Source organism: Oryctolagus cuniculus, chromosome 12 (genome assembly GCF_051225735.1).
Source record: "Oryctolagus cuniculus isolate XC-2025 breed Fujian yellow rabbit chromosome 12, ASM5122573v1, whole genome shotgun sequence".
NCBI classification, from domain to species: domain Eukaryota; kingdom Metazoa; phylum Chordata; class Mammalia; order Lagomorpha; family Leporidae; genus Oryctolagus; species Oryctolagus cuniculus.
The window spans coordinates 53,306,627-53,320,640 of record NC_142878.1 but is presented as its reverse complement, the minus strand read 5'-3'; the positions used below and the strand labels follow the sequence as shown (position 1 = coordinate 53,320,640).

Below are 14,014 nucleotides of genomic sequence, written 5' to 3'. Positions count from 1 at the left end.
ACCTGAATATAACCCTACCATTCAACCCAGCCATACCACTCCTTGGAATTTACCCAAAGGAAATTAAATTGGCAAATAAAAGAGCCATCTACACCTCAATGTTTATTGCAGCTCAATTCACAATAGCTAAGACCTGGAATCAACCTAAATGCCCATCAACAGTAGACTGGATGAAGAAATTATGGGATATGTACTCTATAGAATACTATACAGAGGAAAAAAATGAAATCCGGTCATTTGCAACAAAATGGAGGAATCTGGAAAACATCATGCTGACTGAAATAAGCCAGTCCCAAAGGCACAAATATCATATGTTCTCCCTGATTGGTGACAACTAACTGAGCACCAAAAAGGAAACCTGTTGAAGTGAAATGGACACTATGAGAAATGGTGACTTGATCAGCCCTTGTCCTGACTGTTGATGAACAACTTAATACTTTATCCCTTTTAGTTTTTTTTTTGTTCTACTTAATACTATTGGTTGAACTCTTTAATTGACACACAATTATTCTTAGGCCTTTAAATTTAACTGAAAAATGATCTCTGTTAAATAAAAGGGTGGGAATAAGAGAGGGAGAAGATGTATAATTTGGGACAAGCTCAATTGGACTTGCTCCAAATGGTGGAGTTAGAATTGTGCCAGGGGATTCCAATTCAATCCCATCAAGGTGGCATGTACCAATGCCATCTCACCTGTCCAAGTGAACAATTTCAGTTCACAATTGATCATAATGATAGGTCTAAGAGTCAAAGGGATCACATAAACAAGACTAGTGTCTGCTAATACTAACTGATAGAATTCAAAAGGGAGAGAATGATCCAACAAGGGAAGTAGGATACACAGCAGTCTCATAGAATGGCAGATGTCCTAAACAGCACTCTGGCCTCAGAATCAGCCCTTAAGGCATTGGATCTGGCTGAAGAGCCCATGAGAGTATTATAGGCATGGAAAGCCAAGACACTCTAGCAAAATAAAAAAATACCTAAATGAAAGATCTCTGCAAGTAGGATCCCAGTGGAAAGAATGGGCCATTAAAGAAGGAGGTACCTTTCTCTGAAGGGAGGAGAGAACTTCCACCTTGTCTAAATAAGGTCGGAGTTGGCGAACTCAAAAGGCTTCCATAGCCTTGGCAACTCATGACAAGAGCCTAGGGAGATTACTGATGCCATAAACAAGAGTGTCAATTTGTTAAGTCAACAACAGGAGTCACTGTGCACGTACTCCTCATGTAGGATCTCTGTCCTTAATGTGTTGTTCAATGTGAATTAATGCTAAAACTAGTACTCAACAGTATTTTACACTTTATGTTTCTGTGTGGGTGTAAACTGATGAAATCTTTACTTAATATTGATCTCCTGTATATAAAGAGAATTGAAAATGAATCTTGATGTGGATGGAATGGGAGAGGGTGCCGGAGATGGGAGGGTTGCAGGTGGGAGGGAAGTTATGGGGGGTGGGGGAAAGGCCATTGTAATCCATAAGCTGTACTTTGGAAATTTAAATTTATTAAATAAAAGTGAAAAAAAGATCAGATTTGGTCACAGGGTTTAGCAGTTGGGATCTGACCACAAGAGGGCAGAATGTCTCTGTTAATGCACAACATGGGACAGGCTGTTTGGTTGACTTCTTAAAGCAGACTAAACACAGAAACAGATGCCTTTGTAGTGAGTTTAAGAAATCTCTGCTTTGGAGGAAAGGAAGACACAACTGACAGACGGAGCTCTCCTGGCTGGAGCTCGCAGGTCCCGATGGGCAGAACCATGAGGACGCTTGCAGGACCTTTCTTCCTGTTCCTGTGGCTGCAGCTGCACTGTGAGTTGGGAGCTTTGGGGAAGAGGGTGCTTAGTAAATGTTCATTAGAAGTCTGAGGAGGCTGGCCTCTTCCAGATTGCCTGAAATAATGTGAGGAAACAATGTTATCTCTAGGGAATATTGGCCTGATGATTTTTCTGACTTCTGTTTTGCAGGTGTTAGTAGAGGAGAGACGGTGGAGCAGAGTCCTTCTTTCTTGAGTGTCCAGGAGGGAGACGGCTGTGTTATCAACTGCACTTACACGGACAGTGCCTCCGACTACTTCTTTTGGTATAAGCAAGAACCTGGAGCAGGTCTCCAGTTCCTTATAAGTATTCTCTCCAATGCGGATAAGAAAGAAGAGCAAAGGCTCACCGTCCTCATGAGCAAGAAGGACCAACATCTCTCCCTGCACATCGCAGCTGCCCGTCCTGCAGACTCAGCCACCTACTTCTGTGCTGCAAGAGCACAGTGCTCCCCAGGCACCTGCAGCCTCTACTCAAACCCGCAGTGAGGGCTGAAGGCATCTCATCTGTTGTTGCTGTTGGCGATTGGGATTTTCTGTATTTTAAAAATGTATGGATGTTTTAAAACATGTTTCAAGAATTTCAGCTTCTAAATGACCAAATAAGCTTTAGAATATTTGAATGAATCTGTGTCAAAAGTTTGTGATTTGTAGTTAAATCATAAGGCTGTAGGGTTGACCTAACTGGTGCCCTATAGAATTCTCCCTCCCATGGACACCTGACACGATGGTCTGAGTATTCTCTTCCAGACAGAAAGTTCTCTGTCTTTTCATAATCCAATTTATTATCATTCAGAGTCTGAAATTATTAACGGCATGGTATGTTAAAACTGTCAATATAGGGTAGAAAGTTAAAATGTCTTGGAATACTGTCATACAAATAAATCATGGCTAGCATTTGGTATTTCTTTTTTGTTAAAATAGTATTACAAATCAAGATCACCAGACTAGTATTTTGAGTCATTGCTCACTGAATATGAAGTCCTAACCTGAGCATCTCACATTTGCTGAATCTTATAAATCTCAATGTTTACTGCTTTTATGTCACTATTTTATTTCTCCTGCATTCATTCTCTTTTTTTTTGGTGAAAGACTATATTTTTCTTCAGGTGTATGTAACATTTTACATAGACAACTTCTTAAATATGAGAAATTCTAAATTTTCACCTGCTCTAGGAATAATTTGCTTCAACAATTACATTGCTCTCTTCCTTCAGTTCTTTTTCCTTCGTTGAAGTGCAGAATTTTGACATGGGCCTCATCATCTTTCCATTTTTCTCATCACTTTGAAGAGAAATGTATGTTTCTAAAACAAAAGTGAAGGTTTCTTGTAAGTGTGATGATATTGATTTATTAAGCATTCTTCAGGGGCATACAGTGAAGACAGTGTTGTTCTGAAATCGTCTGCAAAGCCAGACACCAGGAAATGTGTTGCTGCAGCAGAGAGAGCAAGAGAGAGAGAGAGAGAGAGAGAGAGATAGATCTTCCATCAGCTGATTTACTCCCCAGATGGCTGCAACCACAGTGCAGGGCCAGGCCAAAGCCAGGAGGGAAGAGCTTCATCCGGGTCTCCCACATGGGTTGGAGGGGCCCAAGCACCTGGATCATCTTCCACTGCATTTCTCGGCCATTAGGAGAGAGTTTGATTGGAAGTGAAGCATCCAGGACAGGAGCTGGCGCTCATATGGGATGCTGGCTTTGCAGGCGACTGCTTTACCTGGTTTGCCACAATGCTAACCCCAGCTTGACAGGTTTTACAACAGTGAGCCAGACCTGGAAAGCTTAACAAAGATGAAAGACTAGAGCCTGTGAGATATGAGGGATGAGAGGATAATAGCACTCTTAAATCTAGTCCACACTGGGTTACTCCTGTAGTTGAATATTGTGTGCATGTGTGTGTTGTGTATGTGTGGTTCTCTATGTCTCTGTCTTAGTTTGCAAGGCTTATGAGATTAGCGGGCATGTGAGGGAAAAAAGAGAGAGGAAGAGAGAGAGTGAGTGAATTAACATGGGTTGACACTTTATGGGAACTGGGAATATTGCCAGGTACAAATCGTAGATTACCTCATTTAAGTCCCAAAATGCCTTTGTTAAGTATGGTAGTGTTCAAAGGTTTTGGCTGCAACCAACAAAACTGATTCTGGATAACTTATTGTGAAAAAATAACTCAGTTATCAGTAGATTTAGAATTGGCTACTATTAAGTCATGGATTATATTGGTTAATCCATAGTATCACAAAGTCAGGGAAAATACATTTAAAATGCCATTTGAAGACTCTGGAGAGCCAGCAGAAAGATGCACAGACTAGGTGGACGTGACACTTGGACCCAAACACGTAGGCCAGATCCACATGCCAGTGCTTGACATGTGGGACGTGGAGCTCAGTAGGAAGTAGATGACTTCCTGGGCCTAAAGTTTGGAGCCTGGTGCTTCTGCGATTCACAGAGTAAGGAGTCTTGAAGTCTTTAGACATTACGCTTGGTTTATTCCTAAACTGTGTACGTCAGCTCTAGACTCCTAGAGAACAGGTGGGAAACAATTGCTAGAAAGCTGATGGGGCTGGTGTTGTGGCGTAGTGGGCTAAGCCTACACCTGCAGTGCCGGCATCCTATATGGGTGCTGGTTCAAGTCCTGGCTGCTCCACTTCCAGTCCAGCTCTCTGTTATGGCCTGGGAAAGCAGTAGAAGATGGCCCTTGGGCCCCTGTACCCTTGTGGGGGACCTGGAAGAAGCTCCTGGATCCTGGCTTCAGATCGACGCAACTCAGGCCATTGCAGCCATATGGGGAGTGAACCAGTGAATGGAAGATCTCTCTCTCTCTCTCTCTCTCTCTCTCTCTCTGCCTCTCTGTAACTCTGCCTTTTATTGACAGGCAGAGATGGACAGTGAGAGAGAGAGAGAGACAGAGAGAAAGGTCTTCCTTCCATTGGTTCACCCCCGAAATGGCCGCTATGGCCGGGGTGCTGCGCTGATCCGAAGCCAGGATCCAGGTGCTTCCTCCTGGTCTCCCATGCGGGTGCAGGGCCCAAGCACTTGGGCCATTCTCCACTTCTTTCCTGGGCCACAGCAGAGAGCTGGACTGGAAGAGGAACAACCGGGACAGAACCCAGCACCCCAACCTGGAATAGAACCCAGAGTACTGGCGCCGCAGGTAGAGGATTAGCCTAGTGAGCCACAGCACTGGCCATGTAACTCTGCCTTTCAAATAAAGAAATAAATCTAAAAAAAAAAAAAAAGGCTGAAAGAGAAAATAAATTTTAGCAACTTCCCTGAACTAGATAACGTTTGGAATTCAAGCTCTGCCAGAAGTGACAACTTTGATTCACAACTTGGGCTTTCTAATGAAATGCTGGAGGGATCACATCTCTGGGGGGTTCTACTGATACAGCAGTTGAAAAGCCACTTGTGATGCTTGTATCCCATATTGGTGGGCCTGGGTTTATGCCCTGGATTTGCTCCCTATTCTAGCCTCCTGCTAATGTGTACCCCGTGAGGCTTCAGGGGATGTTCAAGTGCTTTGCTTCCTGCCACTGATGTGGGGGTCTTGAATTGAGTTCTGGGGTCCTGGTTTTGTCCTGGCTCAGCCATGGCTGTTGTGGCCTTTTGCGGGAGTGAATAAGGAGACAAAATCTCTCTCTGTGTCTCTGGTTTCTTTCTGCCAGAAAGACCCAAGATATTAAAACAAATGAGACATATTTGGAGAGAGATTTTAAAGGAGTGAAGGCTGTTATCATAGGTAGATAGTTCAAGCAATGATTGGAGACCAAATACAATCTAGGAAAAAGCTTTTGCATCTGGACTCTGAGTCGGCAGTGTCCAAAAAGCTGGAAGGGGTAATTCTATTATATATTATTCTGTAGTCATATATGAGGAGCAGTTACCAGCTTTGTTATTAGGAAATAGAAACACATCTGAAGACACGTATGTGTTTGCCTTATATCCATCTGCGGTCTGACGTTAGGTCAAAACCTGGCAATAATTAAACCACGTATCAAGAGTCTCAGATAATCTGTTCTTCCAGAAAAAAAAAATGATTTTAGAGTCACATAAGATTTGTCATCACAATCCACAAGGTCAATTCTTCCCTTGAATGCCCTAATACTATTCACTCGCAGTAGCCCAGCCCCCCCCGCTTGTCTGCTTCACTCTATAATTTAGTCATTTTTACTAAAGGATCATTCCTATGGCACTGTCAATTTCCTGGGATAAGATGAAGAGCACACCCACACTTGGAGTTCCAGAGCTGCAGTAGCATGCATCTGACATACATACCCAGATTTTAGCTTTTACTACAGTCTTTGTGCTTAAGTATTACCTGTAGAAAGAGTTTTCCTTAGTAGAGCTGAACCAAGACGGTTGATTTGACTGAGGGATTCCCCAGCCAATTTAAGAAGTAGGTGTGAAATGAGGAGGAAGGATTTTACATTTTAACTACTTTGGAGACTCACTTGTAGTATTTTCTTGATTTCAAACAGGCTAACTCTGTTGTTGGATAAACCTGGAAAGAATGTAACTTCAAATTAATTTAAAATATCAATAGTGCCTGAGAAGAAGAGGTGGAATTCTGAACCATACATTTTTAGTATGTTTTATTAATTATTATTTTTCTATTATATTAATTGTTTTCCGATTGAGGACACATTTAGAAATTACTGTATTTGACCTGTTGCTAATTTGTGTAATCTCTTAAAGAGTTACACAATGATAAAATTGAATTTGATGCTCAAGTATAGCAGTTGGGGATTTGACCACAAGAGGGCAGAGCGTCTCTGCAGACTCATGGTATGGACAGAATCTTTTCCGTTGACTTCTAGAGAGCAGGCTCAAGACAGAAGCAGACGCCTGTGCAGTTTGAAGACCGCTGTGCCTTGGAGCAAAGGAGGAGACATCTGTGATAGACGGAGCTCTCCTGGTTGGAGCTCGCAGGTCCCGATGGGAAGACCCATGAGGACGCTTGCAGGACCTTTCTTCCTGTTCCTGTGGCTGCAGCTGCACTGTGAGTTGGGAGCTTTTGGGGAAGAGGGTGCTTAGTAAATGTTCATTAGTAGTCTGAAGGAGAGATTGGCCTCTTCCAGATTGCAGTTACTGTAGAAAAACAATGCAAATTCTGGGAGTCATGACGATGCATCTGACTTCTCCTTTGGCACAGGTGTGAGTGGAGGAGAGACGGTGGAGCAGAGTCCTTCTTTCCTGAGTGTCCAGGAGGGAGACGGCTGTGTTATCAACTGCACTTACACAGACAGTACCTCCGACTACTTCTATTGGTATAAGCAAGAACCTGGATCAGGTCTCCAGTTCCTTATAAATATTTTTGCAAGTATGGACATGAACGAAGATCAGAGATTCACTGTGTTCCTGAATAAGAAGGACAAACTTCTCTCCCTACACATTAGATCTGCTCATCCTGCAGACTCAGCCACCTACTTCTGTGCACAGGAGCACAGTGTGCCCCAGACACCTGCAGCCTCTACCCAAACCTGCAGTGAGGGCTGAAGACATTATCTGTTGTTGCTGTTTGCTATGAGGATATTCTGTAGTTTAATATAAGAACATTCTAAAATCACTCCAGTGTATCACAAAGTTGAATATTTGAGAAAAAAGTTGACTGGTTGTGAAATCACCAATGAATAAAAAATAAATTGTAGTGAACAAGTAAGTCAAGTACCTCAGCGACAATGCTGATCTTCTTGGAATTGTACAGATGAAATACATGAAATCTGTTCTCTGTATTGATAAAACATTTTTAAAAATGATGATGATGATGATAGGGAAAAACATTTGCCTGTTTTCTTTGTAATTTCTCATCTTGTAACTAGATGAACATACTGCACTGGCTACTTACATACTGTAAGTCAGCGGCATCACAAGGATGGATTTACACCCTTATTACTCTCTGTGTGGGATTCGATGAGTGCATCCCTTTGTAACTGATTTTAAAAACAGGAACTTACAGCTATTCATGCCAGGCATATGTTGTAAGCTGAGACATCTTTATTACTATTATGTAGCCAACACTGTCATTTCTATCAGTTTAACTCATCTACATATTATCTCCTTTCTTAACTCACTTTTCGATTATTATCAAGAAGCAGAGATCCCTCATGTCATAGCGTGTTTGGTTCCTAATGGCAGAATCTTTGGGCTTTGAGTGACTCCACCTGGGGCTGGTGTTGGTGTCTCCTTGTTCCAGGCCATGTAGAGTCACTGCCCCAGTGGTGATATGGTCACTATGCTGCTTGTGTTTGAGGCTTGGGAGCAGTGCACAGGGAACATTTGTGGGAGAAAAGGGGCAGAAATTTAGACAATGAAACAAAGAGAATTTGAGGGCTGTATATGCCTTAGGGGTCTCCCAGTCCAAATGCCTCACTTTACTTTTTATGATTATTTACTTATTTTTGAAGTTTTTATTTAGTGAATGCATTTTTTATAGATACAACTTTAGGAAGATAGTGGTTCTTTCACCATACCCACCCTCCCAACCCAACTCCCATCCCACCTCCCTCTCCCTTTCCGATTTCCTTCTTCACTATGGTTCAATTTCAGTTTGACTTTATATACAGAGGACCAACTGCATGCTAAGCATAGAATTCAACAATATGCACCCCCCCCACACAACATATAGAGCACAGTTTGGGAACAAAAAAAAAAATCAACTGCAGTTGATTCTCATAGTACAACTCATGGATGGTGGTCCTATATAGGGAGTAAATGCACAGAGACTTCCTTTTTTCCTTTAACAATTAACACTCTTATTTATGACTTCAGTGATCACACAAGGCTCTTGTCATGGGCTGCCAAGGCTATGGAAGTCTTTTGTGACCATAGACTCCATCGGTATTTGGACACGCAAATGCCTTACTCTAATCACAATCAGTACAATAGAGAAATTTGGGATCAGGAAATGATGGACTCTGGTCACTGGCACCTTGGACATGTCAATCAGAGGAGGATAGGGGAGGCCCAATGCAGAGACTGGTAACTGTGGATGGGCTTCTTAAGTTCATAAACTCCCTGAGACTGAGCCTGCTGTGCTGTGTTATTAGAGTGTGGGTATCAGTCAGGAGTTTCATCGCATTTTTCTTTCTTTTTTTTTTTTTTTTGACAGGCAGAGTGGACAGTGAGAGAGAGAGACAGAGAGAAAGGTCTTCCTTTGCCGGTGGTTCACCCTCCAATGGCTGCCGTGGCCAGCGTACTGTGGCCGGCGCACCGCGCTGATCCGATGGTAGGAGCCAGGTGCTTCTCCTGGTCTCCCATGGGGTGCAGGGCCCAAGCACTTGGGCCATCCTCCACTGCACTCTCTGGCCACAGCAGAGAGCTGGCCTGGAAGAGGGGCAACGGGACAGAATCCGGCACTCCGACCGGGACTAGAACCCGGTGTGCCGGCGCCTCAAGGTGGAGGATTAGCCTAGTGAGCCGTGGCGCTGGCCTCATCCCATTTTGCAAGAGTCAGTGCACTGTGAAAGATGCTGTGTAAGAGTCATGTGAAGAAAGGCACTGAGAGGATGGTGGGGCATTGATCAACAACCCAGGGAGAGGATGGGGAGGAAGCCAAGACATGACTGGGTGTAGCAGAATTTACAATAAATAACTTCCCAGGGAGGAGCTAGTGTTTTTGTGTTGGTAACAAATGGAGGTGGGGGAGGTAATCACCAGCTCGCAGTACACATTCAAGGGGATGGGCCCAAGAGTCCAGCACTTCTTCTATTTTAAAGATTTATTTAATTTATTTGTAAAGGCAGAGTTACAGAGAGGCAGAGGCAGAGAGAGAGAGAGACAGAGAGAGAGAGACAGAAAGAGAGAGAGGTCTTCCATCCACTGGTTTACTCCCCAAATGGCTGCAACAACTAGAGCTGCACCAAACTGAAACCAGGAGCCCGGAGTTTTTCTGGGTCTCCCACATGGGTCAGGGTCTCAAGAACTTAGGCCATGTTCTATTGCTTTCCCAGGCATATCAGAGAGCTGGATTGGAAGTGGAGCAGCCGGGATTCGAACCGGTGCCCATATGGGACGCTGGCACCGCAGACCAGGACTTTAACCCACTGTGCCACAGTTCCAGCCCCACGTCCAGCACTTTTGTGTAAAATCCTAACTCACTCACTGATGACCTGTATAGTCTTGGAGGAATGGTTTCAGTTTTCTTAGGGTGAGTTTCCTTTTCTGAAGTCTGCTGATAGAAAGATCTCATAGGATTTTGTTAGGATTAAACAAAATTGCATGCGTAGTTCCAATTTTCTCACTTGTCGAAGATGCTGTGCTTGCTCCAGGGATTGATTTTAGCTCCTTTGTCAATGATTAGTTGGTTGTAGATATGCAGATAATCTGGGGTTTCTAATCTGTTTAATTATTCTGAAAGTCTATTTATGTGCCATTACCAGGCTGTTTTAACTGTCCTGTAATATGTCTTTTTTTTTCAACTTTTATTAATAAATATATTTTTACAAGGTACAACTTTGTAATTATAGCAGCTTCTACCACCCAAAACCACCCTCCCACCTGCAACTATCCCATCTCCCACTCCCTCTCCCATCCCATTCTTCATCAAGATTCATTGTCGGCCGGCGCCGCGGCTCACTAGGCTAATCCTCTGCCTTTCGGTGCCGGCACACTGGGTTCTAGTCCCGGTTGGGGTGCTGGATTCTGTCCCGGTTGCCCCTCTTCCAGGCCAGCTCTTTGCTGTGACCAGGGAGTGCAGTGGAGGATGGCCCAAGTGCTTGGGCCCTGCACCCCATGGGAGACCAGGAGAAGCACCTGGCTCCTGCCATTGGATCAGCGCGGTGCGCCGGCCACAGCGCGCTGGCCACGGCAGCCATTGGAGGGTGAACTAACGGCAAAGGAAGACCTTTCTCTCTGTCTCTCTTTCTCACTGTCCACTCTGCCTGTCAAAAAAAAAAAAAAAAAAAAAAAAAAGGATTCATTGTCAATTATCTGTATATACAGAAGATCAACTTAGTATATATTAAGTAAAGATTTCAATAATTTGCAGCCACACTGATACACAAAGTATAAAGTACTGTTTGAGTAGTAGTTTTACCGTTAATTCACATAGTACAACATAATAAGAACAGAGATTCTACGTGGGGAGTAAGGTGCACAGTGACTCCTGTTATTGATTTAACAATTGACACTCTTATTTATGATGTCAGTAATCATCCAAGGCTCTTGTCATGAAGAGCCAAGGCTATGGAGCCTCTTGAGTTCACAAATTTTGATCTTGTTTAGACAAGGCCATAGTCAAAGTGGAAGTTCTCTCTTCCCTTCAAAGAAAGTACCCTCCTTCTTTGATGGCCTGTTCTTTCCGCTGGGATCTCACTCACAGAGATTTTTCATTTTGCTCATTTTTTTTTTTGCCACAGTGTCTTGGCTTTCCATGCCTGAAATACTCTCATGGGCTTTTTAGCCTTGTCGAATGCCTTAAGGGCTGATTCTGAGGCCAGAAGCTGTTTAGGGCCTCTGCCATTCTACGAGTCTGCTGTGTGTCACACTTCCCATTTTGGATTGTTCTCTCCTTTTTAATTATATCAGTTATTATTAGCAAACACCGGTCTTTTGTATGTGATCCTTTTAACTCTTAATCCTATCATAATGATCAATTATGAATTGAAACTGATCACTTTGACTAGTGAGATGGCATTGGTACATGCCACCTTGATAGGATTGAATTGGAATCCTCAGGCACGTTTGAAGCTCTACCATTAGGGGTAAGTCCAATTGAGCATCTGCCAAACTGTACATCTCCTCCCCCTCTTGTTTCCACTCTTATGTTTAATAGGGATCACTTTTTAGTTAAATTTAAACACCTAAGAATAATTGTGTGTTAATTAAAGAGTTCAACCAATGGTATTAAGCAGAACAAGAAACTATTAAAAGAATAAAATAGTAAGCTGTTCCTCGACCGTCAGGACAAGGACTTATCAGGTTATTATTTCTCATACAGTCCGTTTCACTTCTCCAGATTTCCTTTTAGGTGCACAGTTAGTTGTCACCGATCAGGGAGAACATATGATATTTTTCACAATGGGACTGGCTTATTTCACTCAGCATGAGGTTTTCCAAATTCCTCCATTTTGTTGCAAATTACTGGATTTCATTTTATTTTTACTGCTTTATAGTATTCTTTTTTTAATATGACAGGTTGAGTTAGACAGTGATAGAGAGACAGAGAGACAGATCTTCCTTCCATTTGTTCACCCCTAAAATGGCTGCTATGGCCTGGCGCACCGAGCCGATCCTAACCTAGGAGCTTGGTGCTTCCTCCTGGTCACCCATGCAGGTGCAGGGCCCAAGCACTTGGGCCATCCTCCACTGCCTTCTCGGGCCACAGCAGAGAGCTTGACTGGAAGAGGGGCAACTAGGACAGAATCCGGCTCCCAGATTGGGATTAGACCCTGGGGTGCCAGCGCCACAGGTAGAGGATTAGCCTAGCGAGCCACGGTGCTGGCCTCTAATATGTCTTGATATCTGGTATTGTGATGCCTCTTTTTTTAATTGTTGTTGTTGTTTAAAATTGTCTTATCTATTTGGTGTCTGTTTTGTGTCCATATGAATTTCAGTGTCATATTTTTCTAGATTTGAGAAGAATGTTGTTTGTAGTTTGATTGGAATTGCACTGAATCTATAAACTGCTTTCACTAGTATGGACATTTTGATGATATTAATTCTGCCAATCTATGCACATGGAATATTTTTCTATTTTTGTGTCTTCTTTTATTTCATTCTTAAAGGTTTAAAACTTTTATTGTAGAGATCTTTCACATCCTTAGTTAAATGTATTCCAGGTATTTAAATTTTTTGTACTTATTGTTAATGGGACTGATCTTACAAGTTCTTTCTCAGCCATGGCATGGCCTGTGTATACAAAGGCTATTGATTTTTGTGTATTGATTTGATATCCTGCAACTTTATTAAATTCTCTTATGATTTCCAATATGTCTTAGTGGAGCCTTTTGGATCTACTATATACATGATTATGTCATCACTAAACACAGACAGTCTGACTTCTTTTCCAATTTGTATCCCTTTGATTTCTTTTTCTTACTTAATGGCTCTGGCTAAACTTCCAGAACCTTATGGATAGCGATGGGGAAAGTGAGTATCCTTGTTGGGTTTCAGAACTCAGTGGAAATGTTTCCACCCTTCTCCCATTCATTATGAAGCTGTCCTGGGTTGTTCTATATTGCCTTGATTGCACTGAGAATGTTCCTTCAATTAACAACTTGCTTGAAGTTTTTACTATGAAAGGTTGTTATATTTTATCAAATGCTTTTTCTGCATCTACTGTGATAATATCCTGGTTTATTCTTCAATTTGTAATGTGATGTATCAATTTATTGATATGTATTTGTTGAAGCAAACTTGCATACCCGGGATAAACTTTCAAGTGGTGTGGTGTGAGTGACCTTTCTGATGTGTTGTTGGATTTGATTAGCTAGTTAGTTGTTGAGACTGTTTTTCTACATATTTAAAAATATGTATGCATATTTTCCAGTCTTTTCTATTATGGCTTAAGATTTGTTAAAAAATTCAGTGATCTTTCATACTATGAGATCTTCAGATAGCATTTCCCAATATTTTCTTCTGTTTTTTAACTTTTCCCATTGGGTTTAGGAATTCATGTTTTATATTTAGTGAATGTATTTTATGTGTCTTCATCCTAATAGATAATACCTGGTATTCAACCATTAGATCTTTCTTCCATAACGGTTTTCCTAACATAGGTGTATCTCCATGCATTGTTCTGCTTCTAGGCCAATAATCTACCACTTCTCAGCAAGACTTTTAAGCTTACCCTACCTTTTATCCATGAATTTTGAGTTTTTACAGTATCTCTAGTGGAATCTGCCCAGTCTTCCCTGTGTAAGCACCATCTAAGCTCTGCTTCCTCTAACTCTTTTGGATGGCATTAGTTTGGCCTTCCTCATGCATGCTCCTTGAATTCTTGAAGGAAGTCTTGTAACTGTCTGTAGTTCTCCTTGTGAGCTTTTCCTCCTGGTAACTATGTTCTTGGATTCTGTTTGTCATCGTATCCTAGATCCAAACTATCTTCCAAAATCAAAAGAAGTAAGAAATTCACTACTTCCACCTCCCAATTTATTATTGTAAAAATGATGTCATCACAGAAATATTTAACCTCTCTCTCTCTCTGCCTTTCCTTCTCTCTGTGTAACACTGTCTTTCAAATAAATAAATCTTAAAAAAAG

The 14,014-nt window shown here is 42.1% G+C and overlaps 1 long non-coding RNA gene and 1 gene segment (V, D, J or C); both read left to right on the top strand.

Annotated features, from left to right (window-relative positions):
• The first annotated feature begins 1,628 nt into the window (after positions 1 to 1,628).
• Positions 1,629 to 4,456, top strand: LOC149123045 (T cell receptor alpha variable 5-like). The segment is given in 2 exon segments: positions 1,629 to 1,813; positions 1,969 to 4,456. Coding segments are annotated over 2 exon segments (402 nt in total).
• A 2,105-nt stretch (positions 4,457 to 6,561) lies between these two features.
• On the top strand, positions 6,562 to 9,218 carry LOC149123044 (uncharacterized). Its single transcript, XR_016217978.1, has 2 exons — positions 6,562 to 6,813; positions 6,967 to 9,218. It is a non-coding gene; the product is annotated as an uncharacterized LOC149123044 (long non-coding RNA).
• Positions 9,219 to 14,014: the final 4,796 nt, after the last annotated feature.